Source organism: Drosophila novamexicana, unplaced genomic scaffold (assembly GCF_003285875.2).
Source record: "Drosophila novamexicana strain 15010-1031.04,08,12 unplaced genomic scaffold, DnovRS2.1 tig00000108-arrow-pilon, whole genome shotgun sequence".
Classification (NCBI taxonomy): domain Eukaryota; kingdom Metazoa; phylum Arthropoda; class Insecta; order Diptera; family Drosophilidae; genus Drosophila; species Drosophila novamexicana.
In genome coordinates, this window is record NW_020824772.1 from 333,760 (window position 1) to 346,942 (window position 13,183).

General features: G+C 45.0%; 3 protein-coding genes across 4 annotated transcripts; all 3 read right to left on the minus strand.

Moving 5' to 3' along the window:
- Positions 1-664: 664 nt before the first annotated feature.
- On the minus strand, positions 665-3,763 carry LOC115771641 (membrane alanyl aminopeptidase-like). Its single transcript, XM_030717441.1, has 6 exons — positions 3,126-3,763; positions 2,774-3,067; positions 2,520-2,706; positions 2,207-2,454; positions 1,031-2,140; positions 665-962 (listed from the first exon to the last, which is right to left on the minus strand). Exons 1-6 carry the CDS (start codon positions 3,761-3,763, stop codon positions 665-667), a joined length of 2,775 nt encoding a protein of 924 aa, XP_030573301.1.
- Positions 3,764-4,265: 502 nt separating this feature from the next.
- LOC115771951 (membrane alanyl aminopeptidase-like) lies at positions 4,266-8,002 on the minus strand. 2 transcript variants are annotated; one of them, XM_030717854.1, is made up of 6 exons: positions 7,116-8,002; positions 6,756-7,052; positions 6,235-6,421; positions 5,920-6,167; positions 4,752-5,861; positions 4,266-4,679 (listed from the first exon to the last, which is right to left on the minus strand). In XM_030717854.1, exons 1-6 carry the CDS (start codon positions 7,754-7,756, stop codon positions 4,385-4,387), a joined length of 2,778 nt encoding a protein of 925 aa, XP_030573714.1. In that variant the 5' UTR covers positions 7,757-8,002; the 3' UTR covers positions 4,266-4,384. The 2 variants fall into 2 exon arrangements, with proteins under 2 accessions (XP_030573714.1, XP_030573715.1); XM_030717855.1 differs by lacking the exons at positions 4,266-4,679; positions 4,752-5,861 and having other exon boundaries at positions 6,066-6,184.
- Positions 8,003-8,952: 950 nt separating this feature from the next.
- LOC115772044 (membrane alanyl aminopeptidase) lies at positions 8,953-12,894 on the minus strand. Its single transcript, XM_030717981.1, has 6 exons — positions 12,841-12,894; positions 12,226-12,748; positions 11,991-12,155; positions 11,221-11,937; positions 9,488-10,609; positions 8,953-9,412 (listed from the first exon to the last, which is right to left on the minus strand). The coding sequence occupies exons 2-6, from the start codon at positions 12,741-12,743 to the stop codon at positions 9,118-9,120; spliced, it is 2,817 nt and encodes a 938-aa protein (XP_030573841.1). The 5' UTR covers positions 12,744-12,748; positions 12,841-12,894; the 3' UTR covers positions 8,953-9,117.
- Positions 12,895-13,183: the final 289 nt, after the last annotated feature.

Consider the following 13,183-nt stretch of genomic DNA (forward strand, 5'->3'; position numbering starts at 1 on the left):
GGATTCTACGAAAAGCATAAGACACGTCTCTAATGAATACTCTTATAGATCTTTGGAAATAAATTTGAACACGAAACGGCACTCACCAAATCTTTGACCTTCATTTCCACCAAGGAAGAGTGCATTATTCGAAAAGAGTGAAACACCCCTGAAAATTATTTGAGCAACGATCTTTGAGTTTCTTACAAACGTTTTTCGCGATTTTTCCACACTTGCGGGTGGATTTTTCCGCAACCCCTTCTTAACGTGCACCTTCATCACATAAGGTAACTTAGCTCTTACAGTTTAAAAGCAAAATCTACCTATCAAAGTCAGGAGAAGGCATTTTTCGTGCAAGTGAGGAAAACATTCCAATCGCCTTACAGCCGCCTGAAGGGACTTTCCTGTAAGAAGTTGGGCAATGAGGGAAGGTGGGAAAACTTTATGCCCTAGGAGTTCATACATTTTCACTAGTCATTAGGGAAAATTTTAAAGCAAAGCTTTGCTGGGAGAGCTAGCACCAGGAAATGCGAAAAAAAGAAGACTTTACTTCTAGTAATGCCGCAGTATTGGACCAAAGTACTGGCAAGAACTTAAGTTAAATCAATTATGGTCTAAACATCTACGAACCACAGGTATAAAGACACTTGATCATGTTTTTCAAATGATTTCAAATCTTATAAAACTATTTAAGCAACAAATACCAAAGTGTGCACATCATCATTAATAAAGAAGATACCAACGTCAGTCCAGCAGCTCCATTCCTCTGGGCCAGAAAGCTGACCAGCTTGCTCAAGCGCTGCTCTGCCCATTGCACATTCGAGTCCACCGTGGCCAGTGCCTGGCTAAGTGTCTCCGCGGAGCTGCCGAACAGCGTCTGACTCTCCTTGTAGAAGCTCGAGAACAGCTGCTGCTGCTCCCGCGTGGTGAAATAGTCCGCCAAGTCGCTCAGCGCCTGGGCAGTCTTCGGCCAGCTCTCCAAGCTGCAATTGATCAAGTGTTATCTAACTAATTTGGAAGTGCCAGAAACTAAAACTACAAAAGAACTTACGCCTCGGCCAGTTGTTCGATGTCCTCGGTTATCATTTGGAAAATGGGCGTTACCAGGTCGGGATTCTGCTCGTACAGCTGAGCCAGGCCAGCAATCTTCAGGTCCACGCTGTTGCCCTTGCCCAAGATCTCGTTCTGGTAGTGCGTCCGATAATCTCTCGTACAGCTGGCGGCGCGCCAGTATATCTCTCTGTCTATATAGTTAGTTTCCTTTGCATAGTACTCCAATACGCGAGAGTATCCGCCAGATCTGGAGGCTGCACAGTAGAATGTTTCCCGATAGTCTGGAGATGGCTTTTCCGTGCCGCCTTCAAATAACTCCTTTACCTGGTTAGTGCAATTGGGATTCTGGTATTTGCAGAGCCAGGCGACCTGCATGTTGCGATTGTAGACATCCAACACCTTGTCCCCGGAGTTCCAACCGACGCCCAGTTTATCGAGGACCGTAACTGCGATATCGCTTAGATAATTGTTAAAGTTGGGCAGCTGCTGTGGGGTCAAACGCTTTGCTATCCTTTCCATACCCACATATGCCGCATACCAGGGTATATATTCGGTTTCTGTGCTCATGTACTCCATGAACTCGAAGACCTCCACATAATCAATCAATCCAGCGAGGGCAAAGTTGAAGAGATCGTCAATAATCGCTGCTCGATTCTCGACGGGGATTCCACTGTGGTCAGTCTTGGTCAGGGCTACTTGAATCCGGCCAAGCAACGGTTCGTTGTAAAAAACTCGATAGTAGTTGGCTTGTTTTAGATTAACGATAACCCAGTCAATGGGCTCGTCCGACCAGTAGTTGTAATCATTTGATTGTTTTCTTAAGTAAAAAGCGGGCGTCAGATTTTGGAAATTGGGCGCCAGATTTGTGGTGTAGGTGATGGGCACCGTGTAGCGCAGTTTGGGATCGCTGCCATCGCTGGCATTCAACAGAAAGCGTTGCTGATCCCAAGATATCATATGGTCATCCAGACTGAGGCTCACTATGATCCGTGGGTAGCCCACCTGTATGGTGAAGTCGTAATAGGATTGATTTAATACGCTCTCCTGCACAGACCAGTGATCGTTGAGAAGTACATATAAGCCAGTGGGCGACGTACTGCTCAAGTAGCTATTAGAGAAAATTCAAGTAAGATTTATTGGGCTTGATTTAAGGCCACATGCGGATTGCACTTACTAATGCTGGAGGAATTCTTGGATGGCCAAATTGAAGTTCTCCTCGCCCATTGCGATGCGCCACATGCGGATTACACTAGCAGCCTTATCAAATGTAAGTTTATCGAACTTGTAGTCAATATCCGCGGGTGTAAGGATGCTCTCTAGTGGGCTGGTCATAGGCTGTGTGAGATTTTGAGAATCACTAAAAAGGGCATTATGAAGCTTGTGTACAAGAAATTGCTGGTCAAGCTGATATTCCGGGTATAGCTAAAACGAAATTTGCGGTATATTAAAGACAATTTAAAATCTAAGCTTATAGACTCTAAGGCAACCTCCTGTCCCATAAAGAATTCATAATAGCGCGCGAATCCCTCATGCAACCAAATGTAACTCCACCATTTGCATGTGACGCTGTTGCCGAGCCACATGTGCGCGTTCTCATGGACTATGTTGCGAATGGTGAACTCCTTCTGCGTCCAGCCATCCGTAACGCCTGGCTCTTCCAAGACGACCTTATCCCTGAAGGATTAATTGAGTTGTATAAGTTTAAGCGGCGTTCGTCATATTAGTCCCTGGATAAACCTACTTGAAAATGACCAGGCCCCAGTTCTCCATGCTGTTGTGGGGAAAACGGGGTGTGGTCGCATACTGCAATAGCTCGTTGCCCAGCTGCTGATAAGATTGCTGGAACAGCTCACCGAATGCGGGAAGCACGCGCTCTGCCACGCTGTAGCTGAACTCCGTGTAGTTGTAGTACGCCGGTCGGGTGAGTATCGACAACGAGCTGTTGCCCCGTGCCTGGTACTCGGAGACCACGAAAGCCAACAGATAGGTGGACATAATGGGGGTAACCTTAAAGTGATCCGTAAAGCGATTATTCCTGCAATTTTAAATTGGCTTAAATGTATTCTCTGAAAGAACTATCCGCTTAAGCATACCCCTCGTCTGTAGTTTTGGTTAATTCCGTGTTACTGACGACGCTCAAACCACTTGGTCGGCCAATGTGCACCTCGAACTTGGCCTTTAGAGCGGGTTCGTCAAAGCAGGGAAAGACCAGGCGTGCGTTGATGGGTTGCATCTGAGTCAATAGCACCCATTTGGTCTTCATCGTAGCCTCGTCTATATAGCTGGCGGAGAAAAGACCCACCGTATCGGACTGAACTTTTCCGGTGTACTTGAAGTACAAAGTGTAGTTGGCATCGGCAGCTAAGGACTGCGCCAGGGGCACTGTCAGCTGCTGTGTCTGCTCCTCAGTAGTCAGCCGAGCGTTGAGTCCACTCTCCACCAGCTGGTCAGCAACATCATAGAGTGAGCACTCTTCTATATTGATGGATATATCCTTGTGCAGCGTGATTTCCTTCACATCTGCCAGCACCGCCTTCAAAGTAATGAAGACCTCGCCATCGAACTGCGTACCAGGGTTGTCGGCATCGCCGCGAAGACCTATGGTTAGGTTATAGAAGATGGGCACTACACTGCCTTCGAGCCGATAGTTGAGGGCACACTCATTGCTCCCGATCCAGGCTAATGAGAGAAGTGCGATTAAGAGCCAGCTTCGGATACGACAACTGTTCATGTCGAAGGCGGTTCCAAAACTGATTTTTATGTCGGTCAATTCTAATCAGGTTGACTCGTTCCCTTTTCCCCAAAATAGGTGATTTTGTTGAAAGATAAGATTAAATTCTGAGCCACGATGAACAATAGACTAACTGGTTGAATTTGACACGTAGTTGCTAACTGTGAATCGATTTTTACAAGCTTGGGAAGGATTACAAATCGCTTGTCAGTATCAGAAGTGATAAGTATATATGTCGATGTATATATGCTAACGGCTGTTACTTAGAAATAATAATATAAACTTTGTTGGCTGATCAAATTAGGAGAATTGCTGCAATTCATTTTTATCGAGGAGTATGCATTGTATAACAAATTTCAATTTATATGCAGAGAAATAGATACTAAACACTTATATATTTGTCATTATTAAAGACATGAATATGGATAAAGATTAAGAGCGATAAATAAATTGAGCTATTGGCTCGATTAAACAGATTAAAATATATATATATATTCTTTTAATATATAGAAAATAAGACGAGGGTGGCTTTATACATACATCTATTGCTTAACTATAAAATGTCGAATAAGCAGATCTTGTGTGTTTGGTATAGAACATAAAAATGATTTATTTTCGTTCCTATCCAAGCAGGAAATTCAAAAGTGGGCTCATCACTAGCAAGGCTGACACCAAGGTCAGTCCAGCAGCGCTGTTTCTCTGGCCCAAAAAGGCGATCAGGTTGCCCAAGTTTTCCTCTGTCCAATTCACATGCTTGTCCACGCTGGACAGTGCTTCGGTAAGTATTTCCGCCGAGCTGCCAAAAAGATTTTGGTTTTCATCAATGAAAGTGGAGAAGAGCTGCTGCTGCGTCCGCGTGGTAAAGTAGTCCGACATGCTGGCCAGTGCTTCGGCAGTCTTCGGCCAGCTGTCCAAGCTGCAGTTAATAGAGTGGGATTTTATATTTAAATAAATACAAATTATAGTTGAAATCTTTTGAGGATCTTACGCCGTAGCCAACTGTGTGATGTCCTCAGTTACGGTAAGGAAAATAGGTGTTATCATGTCGGGATTCTGCTCATACAGTTGAGCCAAGCCAACCATCTTTAGAGACACGCTGTTGGCGTTACCTAAGATCTCCTTTTGGTAGTGCGTTCGATAATCTCTTGTACAACTGGCGGCGCGCCAAAGGAGTTCTCGTTCGGTGGGATGGGTTTCGTTCGCATAGTATTCCAAGATGCGTGCGTATCCGCCCGATCTGGAGGCTGCACAGTAGAATGTCTCCCGATAGTCTGGCGAAAGCTGTTCGGAGCTGCTTTCAAACTTTTCGCGAACCTTGTTGTTGCAATTCTTGTCCTGATACCTGCAGAGCCAGGCCACCTGCTTGTTGCGATTGTAGACATCCAACACCGTGTCGTTAGCCCTTAAACTGACACCGAGGCTTTTCAGTACCGAAGCTGTGATATCGCCAAGATATTTTCCGAAATTAGACAGATTCTCTGGGGGTAAGCGCTTGACCACGCGTGCCAAGCCCTCGTAGGCCGCATACCAGGGCACATAATCGACTTCTCCACTCATATACTCCAGAAACTTGAAAACGTCCGCGAAATCAAGCATTCCAATGTAGGCAAAGTTGAAGAGATCATTAATGATTGCCGCACGATTCTCGACTGCGATCTCACTGTGGTTGGTCTTCGTCAGAGCCACTTGGATGCGATTTAATAGCGATGGCTCATAGTATACGCGATAATAGTTAGATTGTTTTAGATTGAACACAATCCAGTCAATGGGCTCAGGCAAACTCAACTGCACGAAATCCACAGACTTATCGAAGTACATGTAGGGTGTCAGATTATGGAAATTGGGCGACAAGTTCGTGGCAAAGGTGATGGGCACCGTGTAGCGTAAATTAGCATCGCTGCCATCACCTGGATTTAGCAGGAAACGACGTTGTCGCAAGGTGATCATGCGCTCCTCCCAGCTAATGTTCACCATGATCGTTGGAAAGCCCACCTGCTCGGTGAAGTCATAAAAAAACTGATCTAAGCTTATATTGACAGCTGGCCAGCTCGTCTTGAGATGTGTAAACAAATCTGTGGGTTCTGTGTTACCCAAGTGACTAACCGAGAGAAGACATATGAGATTTACGGGCTTAGACATAAAGAATGTGCACTCACTGCTGCTCGAGGTATGCACGGATGGCCGTATCAAAGTTGGCACCACCCATAGCATTGCGCCACATGCGAACTATGCTGGCGCCCTTGGCGTAGGTAATGCTGCTGAATTTGTAGCCGATTTGGGAAGGTGTTTGTATGCTCGCCTCTGGGCTGGTCAGCGGCTGGGTGCTGGCCCTGGCATCGGTTGCAAAGATCAGCTGAAGCTGGCGCACAACAAACTGCTCGTCTAGTTGATACTCTGGGTGCAGCTGTTAAGAAAAGAGATCTGCTTGGCATATATCTGAACTGATATTTCTTCTATATATATATGCTTACCTGATGCGCCATGAAGTACTCGTAATAGCGTGCAAATGCCTCGTTCAGCCAAAAGTAACTCCACCAGGAGAAGGTTACGCTGTTGCCGAACCACATGTGCGATGTCTCGTGTGCCAGAATCCGTATGGTATGCTCCTTGTCATTCCAGCCGTCTGTGTAGTAAGGCTCATGCTCCAGCACGGCATCTCTGAAAAGTAAAGCCAGAAAAAATGGTTAAATACACCTGTAGACCGATGGCTAAAAGATCGTGCTTTATTTTGAACCTAGTGATCCTATAGTTTCCATATAAAATAGTCTTATACAGCTTTGCAGATATGTGGGGAGAATAGTGAAGCTCTTAATAGCCGAAAAGCAAAAAGTTTTCCATGATATTAGATAATGTAACAGATTATAGATGGCTTGTCTTTATCTAAAAGATTTGAGATTTAGGTAAACTTTTTTTTTTAAATATAAACTACTCATGAGTAAATTTGATGCTGTGGTTTCTTCTAGTTGGACACTCTCGTCTATGGCAAACTTACTTGTAAATAATGAGACCCCAATTCTCCATGCCATTGTGTGGAAAGCGCGGCGTGGTCGCATGCAACAGGACTTGGTTGCCCAAATCCTTATAGGAGTGCTGAAACAGATCGCCGTAGGCATCCAGCACGCTTTTGGCCACATTGTAACTGAATTCGGTTTTGTTATAGTCTTCTGGCCGAGTTATCACTGCAATCTCGCTGATATTGCCACGTGCCCGATACTCGGAGACCATGAATGCCAATAGGTAAGTGGACATTGGGGGCGTCACGTCAAAGTGATCCGTAAAGCGATTGTTGCTGCAATTCGAAATTAATCAAGTATAAGCAGGCTTGGGCGTTATCTTCAATTTTTTAACTTACCCCTCGTCAATTGTTTCGATTAGCTTCGTATTGCTGGTGGCATTCACGCCGCCTGCCCGGCCAATGTGCACCTGGAACCTGGCCTTGAAGGCGGGCTCGTCAAAGCAGGGAAAGACCAGGCGTGCATTGATGCGCTGCAACTGCGTTAGGAGCATCCACTTGGTCTTGCCCGTCTGCTGTTCCACATAGCTGGCGGAATACAGGCCCGTCATGCCGCTTTGTACTTGGCCAACGTACTTGAAGTGCAGCGTGTAGTTCCTGTTGAGGGCTAATGTCTGCGCCAGATGCACGGTCAGCTGCTGTGTCGGCTGGTCATAGGTAAGCGAGCTCTGCGTAATATCCTTCAACAGATCACCAGCATCATTATAGAGCCAGGCACCATCGGCTATTTCAATGTCATCCTTGTGCAGCGTGATTTGCTGCACATCCGTCTGCACCGCGTGCAGCGTTATTTTCACCTCGCCATCGAATGTTGTGCCTGGATTATTAGCATCGCCCCTCAGACTTATGGTCAGGTTGTAGAATGTTGGTAATACGTTGCCTTCCAGCCGATAGTTGTCAGCGCAACTAACGCCGGCAAATAGGCCAATCAATGATAGAAGGCCGACGAGCAGCCAGTTGCCCGGTCCAAAACTGTTCATGCCGAGAGCAGGTACAATACTGAGCAGATACTCATGCTAAAACAAAAATGCTAAACAATCAGCCGAGCACAGATGATGTCGCTTTTTTGTTGATTAGATAACACGGACAATGGGTGTCGATGCGATGATTAGCCACACCCCGCACAGTAAAGTGGTTCTTGTAGTTATTTGGGTTGTACTTGTCGCAAAACAGTGTAAGACATATGCTACTCTTAACCCTAGGCCTACCTATTTGTTGACAAAAGGCTATTTACATGTAAGCAATAAATAACAAATTTCCATATATATATCAAGCCTTAACTGTTTGTATTTGACATATGTACATTCCTTAACCGACCTGAGCACGGTTTGCTTTTGCAAGGTTTGGCAACCAGTTTTGAGATTTTACTCTTTTCTTTTTGTATGGAATATTTTAGCATAATTGCGCAATTTACTGAGTGTAAAACCTAAACACATCTAAATTGACGTACATTGTTTATGTACATAAAAATAGATAAGCATATAAGTATATAAACCTATTCATATAACCTTATCAAAACGTTCTCTCGATGATGCTGATAATCTCAAGAAAGTCCCCCTAACTGTACTCATATGTCTTATCGCTGTTAATAAAAATATAAATTTGTATAAAAATGTTTGTTTAGCTAACTGAATGGTTCGATTATTATTATTATTAGTTTTATAGGGTATATTGGTAAAGGGTATAATGGTTTTGTGCAAATGTATGGAGCAGGCAGAAGGAAGAATCTGCAAACCCATAAGGGGTCGATCTAGTCATGTCCGTCCGTATGTGTATGTTTATGAGACTATAAGAGTTATAGACTTGAAATCATGGATATCATACCTTTTTTTCCATGAAATCGATAGGAACCGATATCGAAATTCTATTTTTCAAGCGTATCTAATAGCTTATATACAACTTTTGGGATGATATTCTGGATCCGGAAAAACGAACTTTTTTATATACTCCCCTGTTCCCCCAAATATATTCTTAATGTTGACATTAGACTAAGATAAACATCGTTTCTTCTAAACTTATGATCAAAACTTATAGTTATAATATAATGAAGAAGTTAAAAGCCAATAAAAGTAGCTCTTACGTGTAGAGCAAAAATAATATTCAGCCCAATTTGCAGAGTACGATCAATGTAAAATTGAGAACTATAAAACATAAGTCCCCTACCATATAGATTAGATAGAATTGTAAAATTTTTTATTATAAGTTTTAGCCGATAAATGTAGTTTTAGTCAAAGCCATCTTATCTGGCTTCTTTATTGCCTCTTGAACAGGCGGTAATTGTACAAATACTTTTTGTTGGACGAATACCCCAAATGCAGTTGGTAATTGGCTAATCTTGGCCTTAACGCAGCAACGTGACCAGGGCCACCAGCAGCAGGGTGAGCAGGCTGAAGCCGCTTAACATGGCGCTGCCGTTGCGTTGGGCCAAATATGTGCGGAATGTGCCCAGCTTGGATGTGGCCCACTCCAGATTCTCCTTCACGGTCGTCTCGGCTGCTGTCAATGTGGCCGCCGAGCTACCAAACTTGCCGCTGTTCGCGCTATTGAAATTTTGCAGCTCCTCGTATTGCGACTGCTCCGTGAAGCGTGCGGCAATGTTTGAGATGACTGTGGCCACCGAGGAGTAGCCACCCATGCTAAGTGGGGCAAAGCAGAAAAAAGAAAGAAATTTAGATATGCTAACTAGGCTGATAAATCAGCTAGTTACTTACGCAACGGCCAGCTCCTCGAATCGTCTGGTGACCAGCTCGAAGACGGGGCCAACATTCTCGTTGTTCTCAGTGTACAAGGTGCTCAGCACTGAGGATTTGTCCTGTCGTCGAATTTCATCGGACACCGTCAGATTGAAAACACGTTCGACGAGCGTGTATTGTTTCACACAACCGAATGAGTTCTGCAGCAGTGTTTCCTCTGTGGCCACCTTCTCGGTCTTGAATTTCTCATACAAAGTTTCAAACTCAGCGCTGCCGCCTTCGCGCAGCGCCACACAGTAGACCACGGAGCGTATGTTCTTGGGCACAGTGGACAGCGATTTGAAGTGGCTCTGTGCCTTGCTAATACAGTCGGCATTGCCAAAGCGACAGCTCCAGGACAGCACCTTGGTGCGCAAATAGATATCGAGTGCGTCGTCATTAGAGGTCTCATCAAAGCCCAGCTGGTTATAGGCCTTGGTGGTCAGCTGCCGAATGTAGTTGCCGAAATGGGCGGTGTCTGTGCCCAGTCGTATGGCCAAGTAGTTAAAACCATTAAACGCCGCTGTCCAGGGTATATAATTGGTTTCCGTTTCCAGATACTCCAGCACCTGCAGTGTCAGATCGTAATGGATATGTCCGGCGCGGGCCAAATTGAGCAAATCGTCAACCACCTGGGCGCGATTCACCTCATGTATATCGCTCCAGTTGGTGCTGGCGAGCGCGGCATGAATTGCATGCCAATTGCTCTCAGTGTAATTGACGCGATAGTAGCCTGTCTCCTGAATGTTGGCCAGCACCCATGTGACTGCATTGGTTAAAGTAACTGTCTGTGGCGTGGTCGATGCCAGCACAAGCTTAGGCTTGGTATCCGCGAAATTCTTCTCCAGGCTGGTGGTGTAGCTAATGGGCACGGTGTATGTCAGGCTAGCATCTGCGCCATCGTTTTCCTTAAGCAGGAAACGCTTTTGACTGAACTCAACACTCTTGCCATCACTGCTCAGCTTGGCATTGATCAGCGGATAGCCCACCTGGGTGGTAAAGTTGTAAAAGATGTGCTCCGAGCTGCTGTTGAATCGATCAGTGGGCCAATTGGCCTGCCAGGCGCCCAGCAAATACTCCGGCACCGATGACTGATATTGGCTGCGGAAGGCAAAAACTATAAATATCTGTGGCCAAAACAAGCAAGAGTGCTCTACTTGGGAGTGCCCGACTAGCCGGACTACCCTGTACCACATCGCGCTACCATTAAAAGCATTCCCATCTTAATAAAATTTATACTGCATTAACATTTCACACAAATGTGATTAAAAACCAAAGTGGCTTTAGCTTTAAAAATGTGTTTTTTCTTTTGGTAGGGATAGGAAAGGATGCATAAAAAAAAGTGCATCACTTTAGATCTATGTATAATTAATGAGAACCTACACACCTTGGTGTATCTAGCCCTTAGCATTTGGTAGTAAATCTTGAAAAATATTATGAAAATGGGGCTAAATGTTATACTCATTTTGCCTATCGTGAAAAAGTATATTGTTTTAAAATTTCAATTCTCTAGCTCTTGTAGTTTGATAGAACGTTAGCGATAGAACTCAGGCGGACAAGGTTAGACTAAGAAGCTTGCCGTCCTGATTAAGATACAAGGTGAGTTGATATATACTTCCTTTTGTCTATTACACACATTTCCACAAAAATGTTACACCCCCTCTACCAATTTTAAAAGTGTACATGGTATAACAGCTATAAAATCTACTTACTATTTGACCAGATATTCCTGCAGCGATTTTCGGAAGTTCTCAGTGCCCATGGTGTGCTCAATCATGCGTATAAAGGTGGCACCCTTGTTATAGGATATGCTATTGAACATGCGGCTCAGATGAGCTGGCGTATAGGTATCCAAATCGCTTAGGGGATTTGTGGCATTGGTGGAGTCCATGGCCATAACCGATTGTACTTGATCGACCACAAACTGTTTCTCCAGTTCCCATTCGGTTTCGACAAAGGCGGTACCAAAGTATTGGAAGTAACGGGCAAAGCCCTCATTCAGCCAGGTGTAGCTCCACCATTTGCAGGTGACCAGATCACCGAACCACATATGCGCCTGTTCGTGGGCGACAACTGCAGCAATTGATTGGCGGGATGAAAGCGTCGTGGCGGACTCATCCACCAGCAGGCTGCGCTCTCTGTAGGTGAGCAGACCCCAGTTCTCCATGGCGCCTGCTGAGAAATCGGGTATGGCAGCCATATCCATTTTATCATTGCCCAGCGTATAGTAGTTCAAGTTCAAGTATTTGCCCATCTCCTCCAGGATCAGGCGACCCACATTGAAGCTGTATTGCGTCTGCGCATAGAACTCGGGACGTGCCAGGACACCAAACTGGTCATCCTTGCGTACGGTGAACTCGGAGATGATAAAGGCCAGCAGATATGTTGACATTTTGGGCGTGGTATTATACACATCCAAATAGTATTCGCTAGTATGGGAATATAGTTAGTAGATCATCTTAGCGGTTCACCCATAACTTACCCATTGTCGGTGGGTGTGCTGGACAGTTGTCTGGTGTTACTAACCGAGCTGAGGGTACGATGACGTTTCAGGGTCACATCGAAGGTGGCCTTGAACTGCGGCTCATCGAAGCTGGGAAAAGCGCGACGTGCATGATTTGTCTGGAACTGTGTGGAGCCCAGCCATCTGTCAAATGAAAAGTAAAACAAGCCACATTAGCTCCTCCTAGCTTAGCAACAGACAGAATCAAACCCACTTGGTCTCATTGTTGTCATTCACATAGTAGCTGCGATAGAAACCATGCATATCATCCTGCATCAGACCCGTGTAGACGAAATGCAGTATATAACGTTGACTGGCCTCCAGATCCACTGTTACAGTCAGATTTCTTACATCCGTTTCATCGCTCTGTGACACTAAGGTCAGCGCTGTGCGAGTAACTGTGGCGCCCTCTGTCGCCGGCTTGGTCCAGTATTCGCTGAGCGAATAGGTCAAATTTTTCGAGTGCAGCACCACATACTTAGTTTTTACCACTGGCTCAATTTCAATCCAAACCTCACCGTCAAAGGTAAAACGCTTGTCGCCATCGCTTTCCAGCAAATATGGACGCAACGATATGTTATAATTAATGGGATTAATGTCCTCCGGCAGTCTGTACTCAGAGTTTTCGGCAGCATATGTGGTCGGTGGCTGCAGCTCCAATTGCTGGCGAGGTGCCGCGAGCACAGCGCACAGGCAGGCAGCCAAAAAGACAGCCAAGCGCAGGGCAAACATATCAACTGTAAGAATTGGGATTTTCCATCGATTAGCGGTTCCCATAAGTAGTAGTCCAACTATTTCACCACACGTTATGCAATTGCTAGGCACTTACTTTCGATTCTTCTTGTCACGACTAGAATATTATTCGCACGGCCTACGGCACGCGATTCGAAAACTTAACTAAAGTCAGCTGCCAATCGGCGGTACTATATATGTAGCCTTTAAATGGCTATAACAGCGACTTATCTCTAACCTTAAAACATTTTATTTTACTCAAGATAAGTGCGCATTGCTTATAGATTATATGACGATTACGATGAGGCTCCGATAAGAGAGTCAGGCGGTGATTTACGCTCTCTGTGTGCATTTGCCAATCAAAAACTTAAGCATGGCCGACAGTTATATATTGATAGATTTAATGCTGGACTTTAATCCAGTTGCCATAACGGATATGA

Excerpts from the sequence above, each read along its gene's own strand:
- LOC115772044 (XM_030717981.1), bottom strand. The coding sequence starts at position 12,743 with ATGTTTGCCCTGCGCTTGGCTGTCTTTTTGGCTGCCTGCCTGTGCGCT. Across the intron at positions 12,156-12,225 it reads AATGACAACAATGAGACCAA|ATGGCTGGGCTCCACACAGT; the intron begins GTGGGTTTGATT and ends TTCATTTGACAG. Across the intron at positions 11,938-11,990 it reads AGCACACCCACCGACAATGG|CGAATACTATTTGGATGTGT; the intron begins GTAAGTTATGGG and ends TTCCCATACTAG.
- LOC115771951 (XM_030717854.1), bottom strand. The coding sequence starts at position 7,756 with ATGAACAGTTTTGGACCGGGCAACTGGCTGCTCGTCGGCCTTCTATCA. Across the intron at positions 7,053-7,115 it reads ATCGAAACAATTGACGAGGG|CAACAATCGCTTTACGGATC; the intron begins GTAAGTTAAAAA and ends TTCGAATTGCAG. Across the intron at positions 5,862-5,919 it reads CGTGCATACCTCGAGCAGCA|TCACTTGGGTAACACAGAAC; the intron begins GTGAGTGCACAT and ends TCTCTCGGTTAG.
- LOC115771641 (XM_030717441.1), bottom strand. The coding sequence starts at position 3,763 with ATGAACAGTTGTCGTATCCGAAGCTGGCTCTTAATCGCACTTCTCTCA. Across the intron at positions 3,068-3,125 it reads ACCAAAACTACAGACGAGGG|GAATAATCGCTTTACGGATC; the intron begins GTATGCTTAAGC and ends TTAAAATTGCAG. Across the intron at positions 2,141-2,206 it reads CAAGAATTCCTCCAGCATTA|CTACTTGAGCAGTACGTCGC; the intron begins GTAAGTGCAATC and ends TTTCTCTAATAG.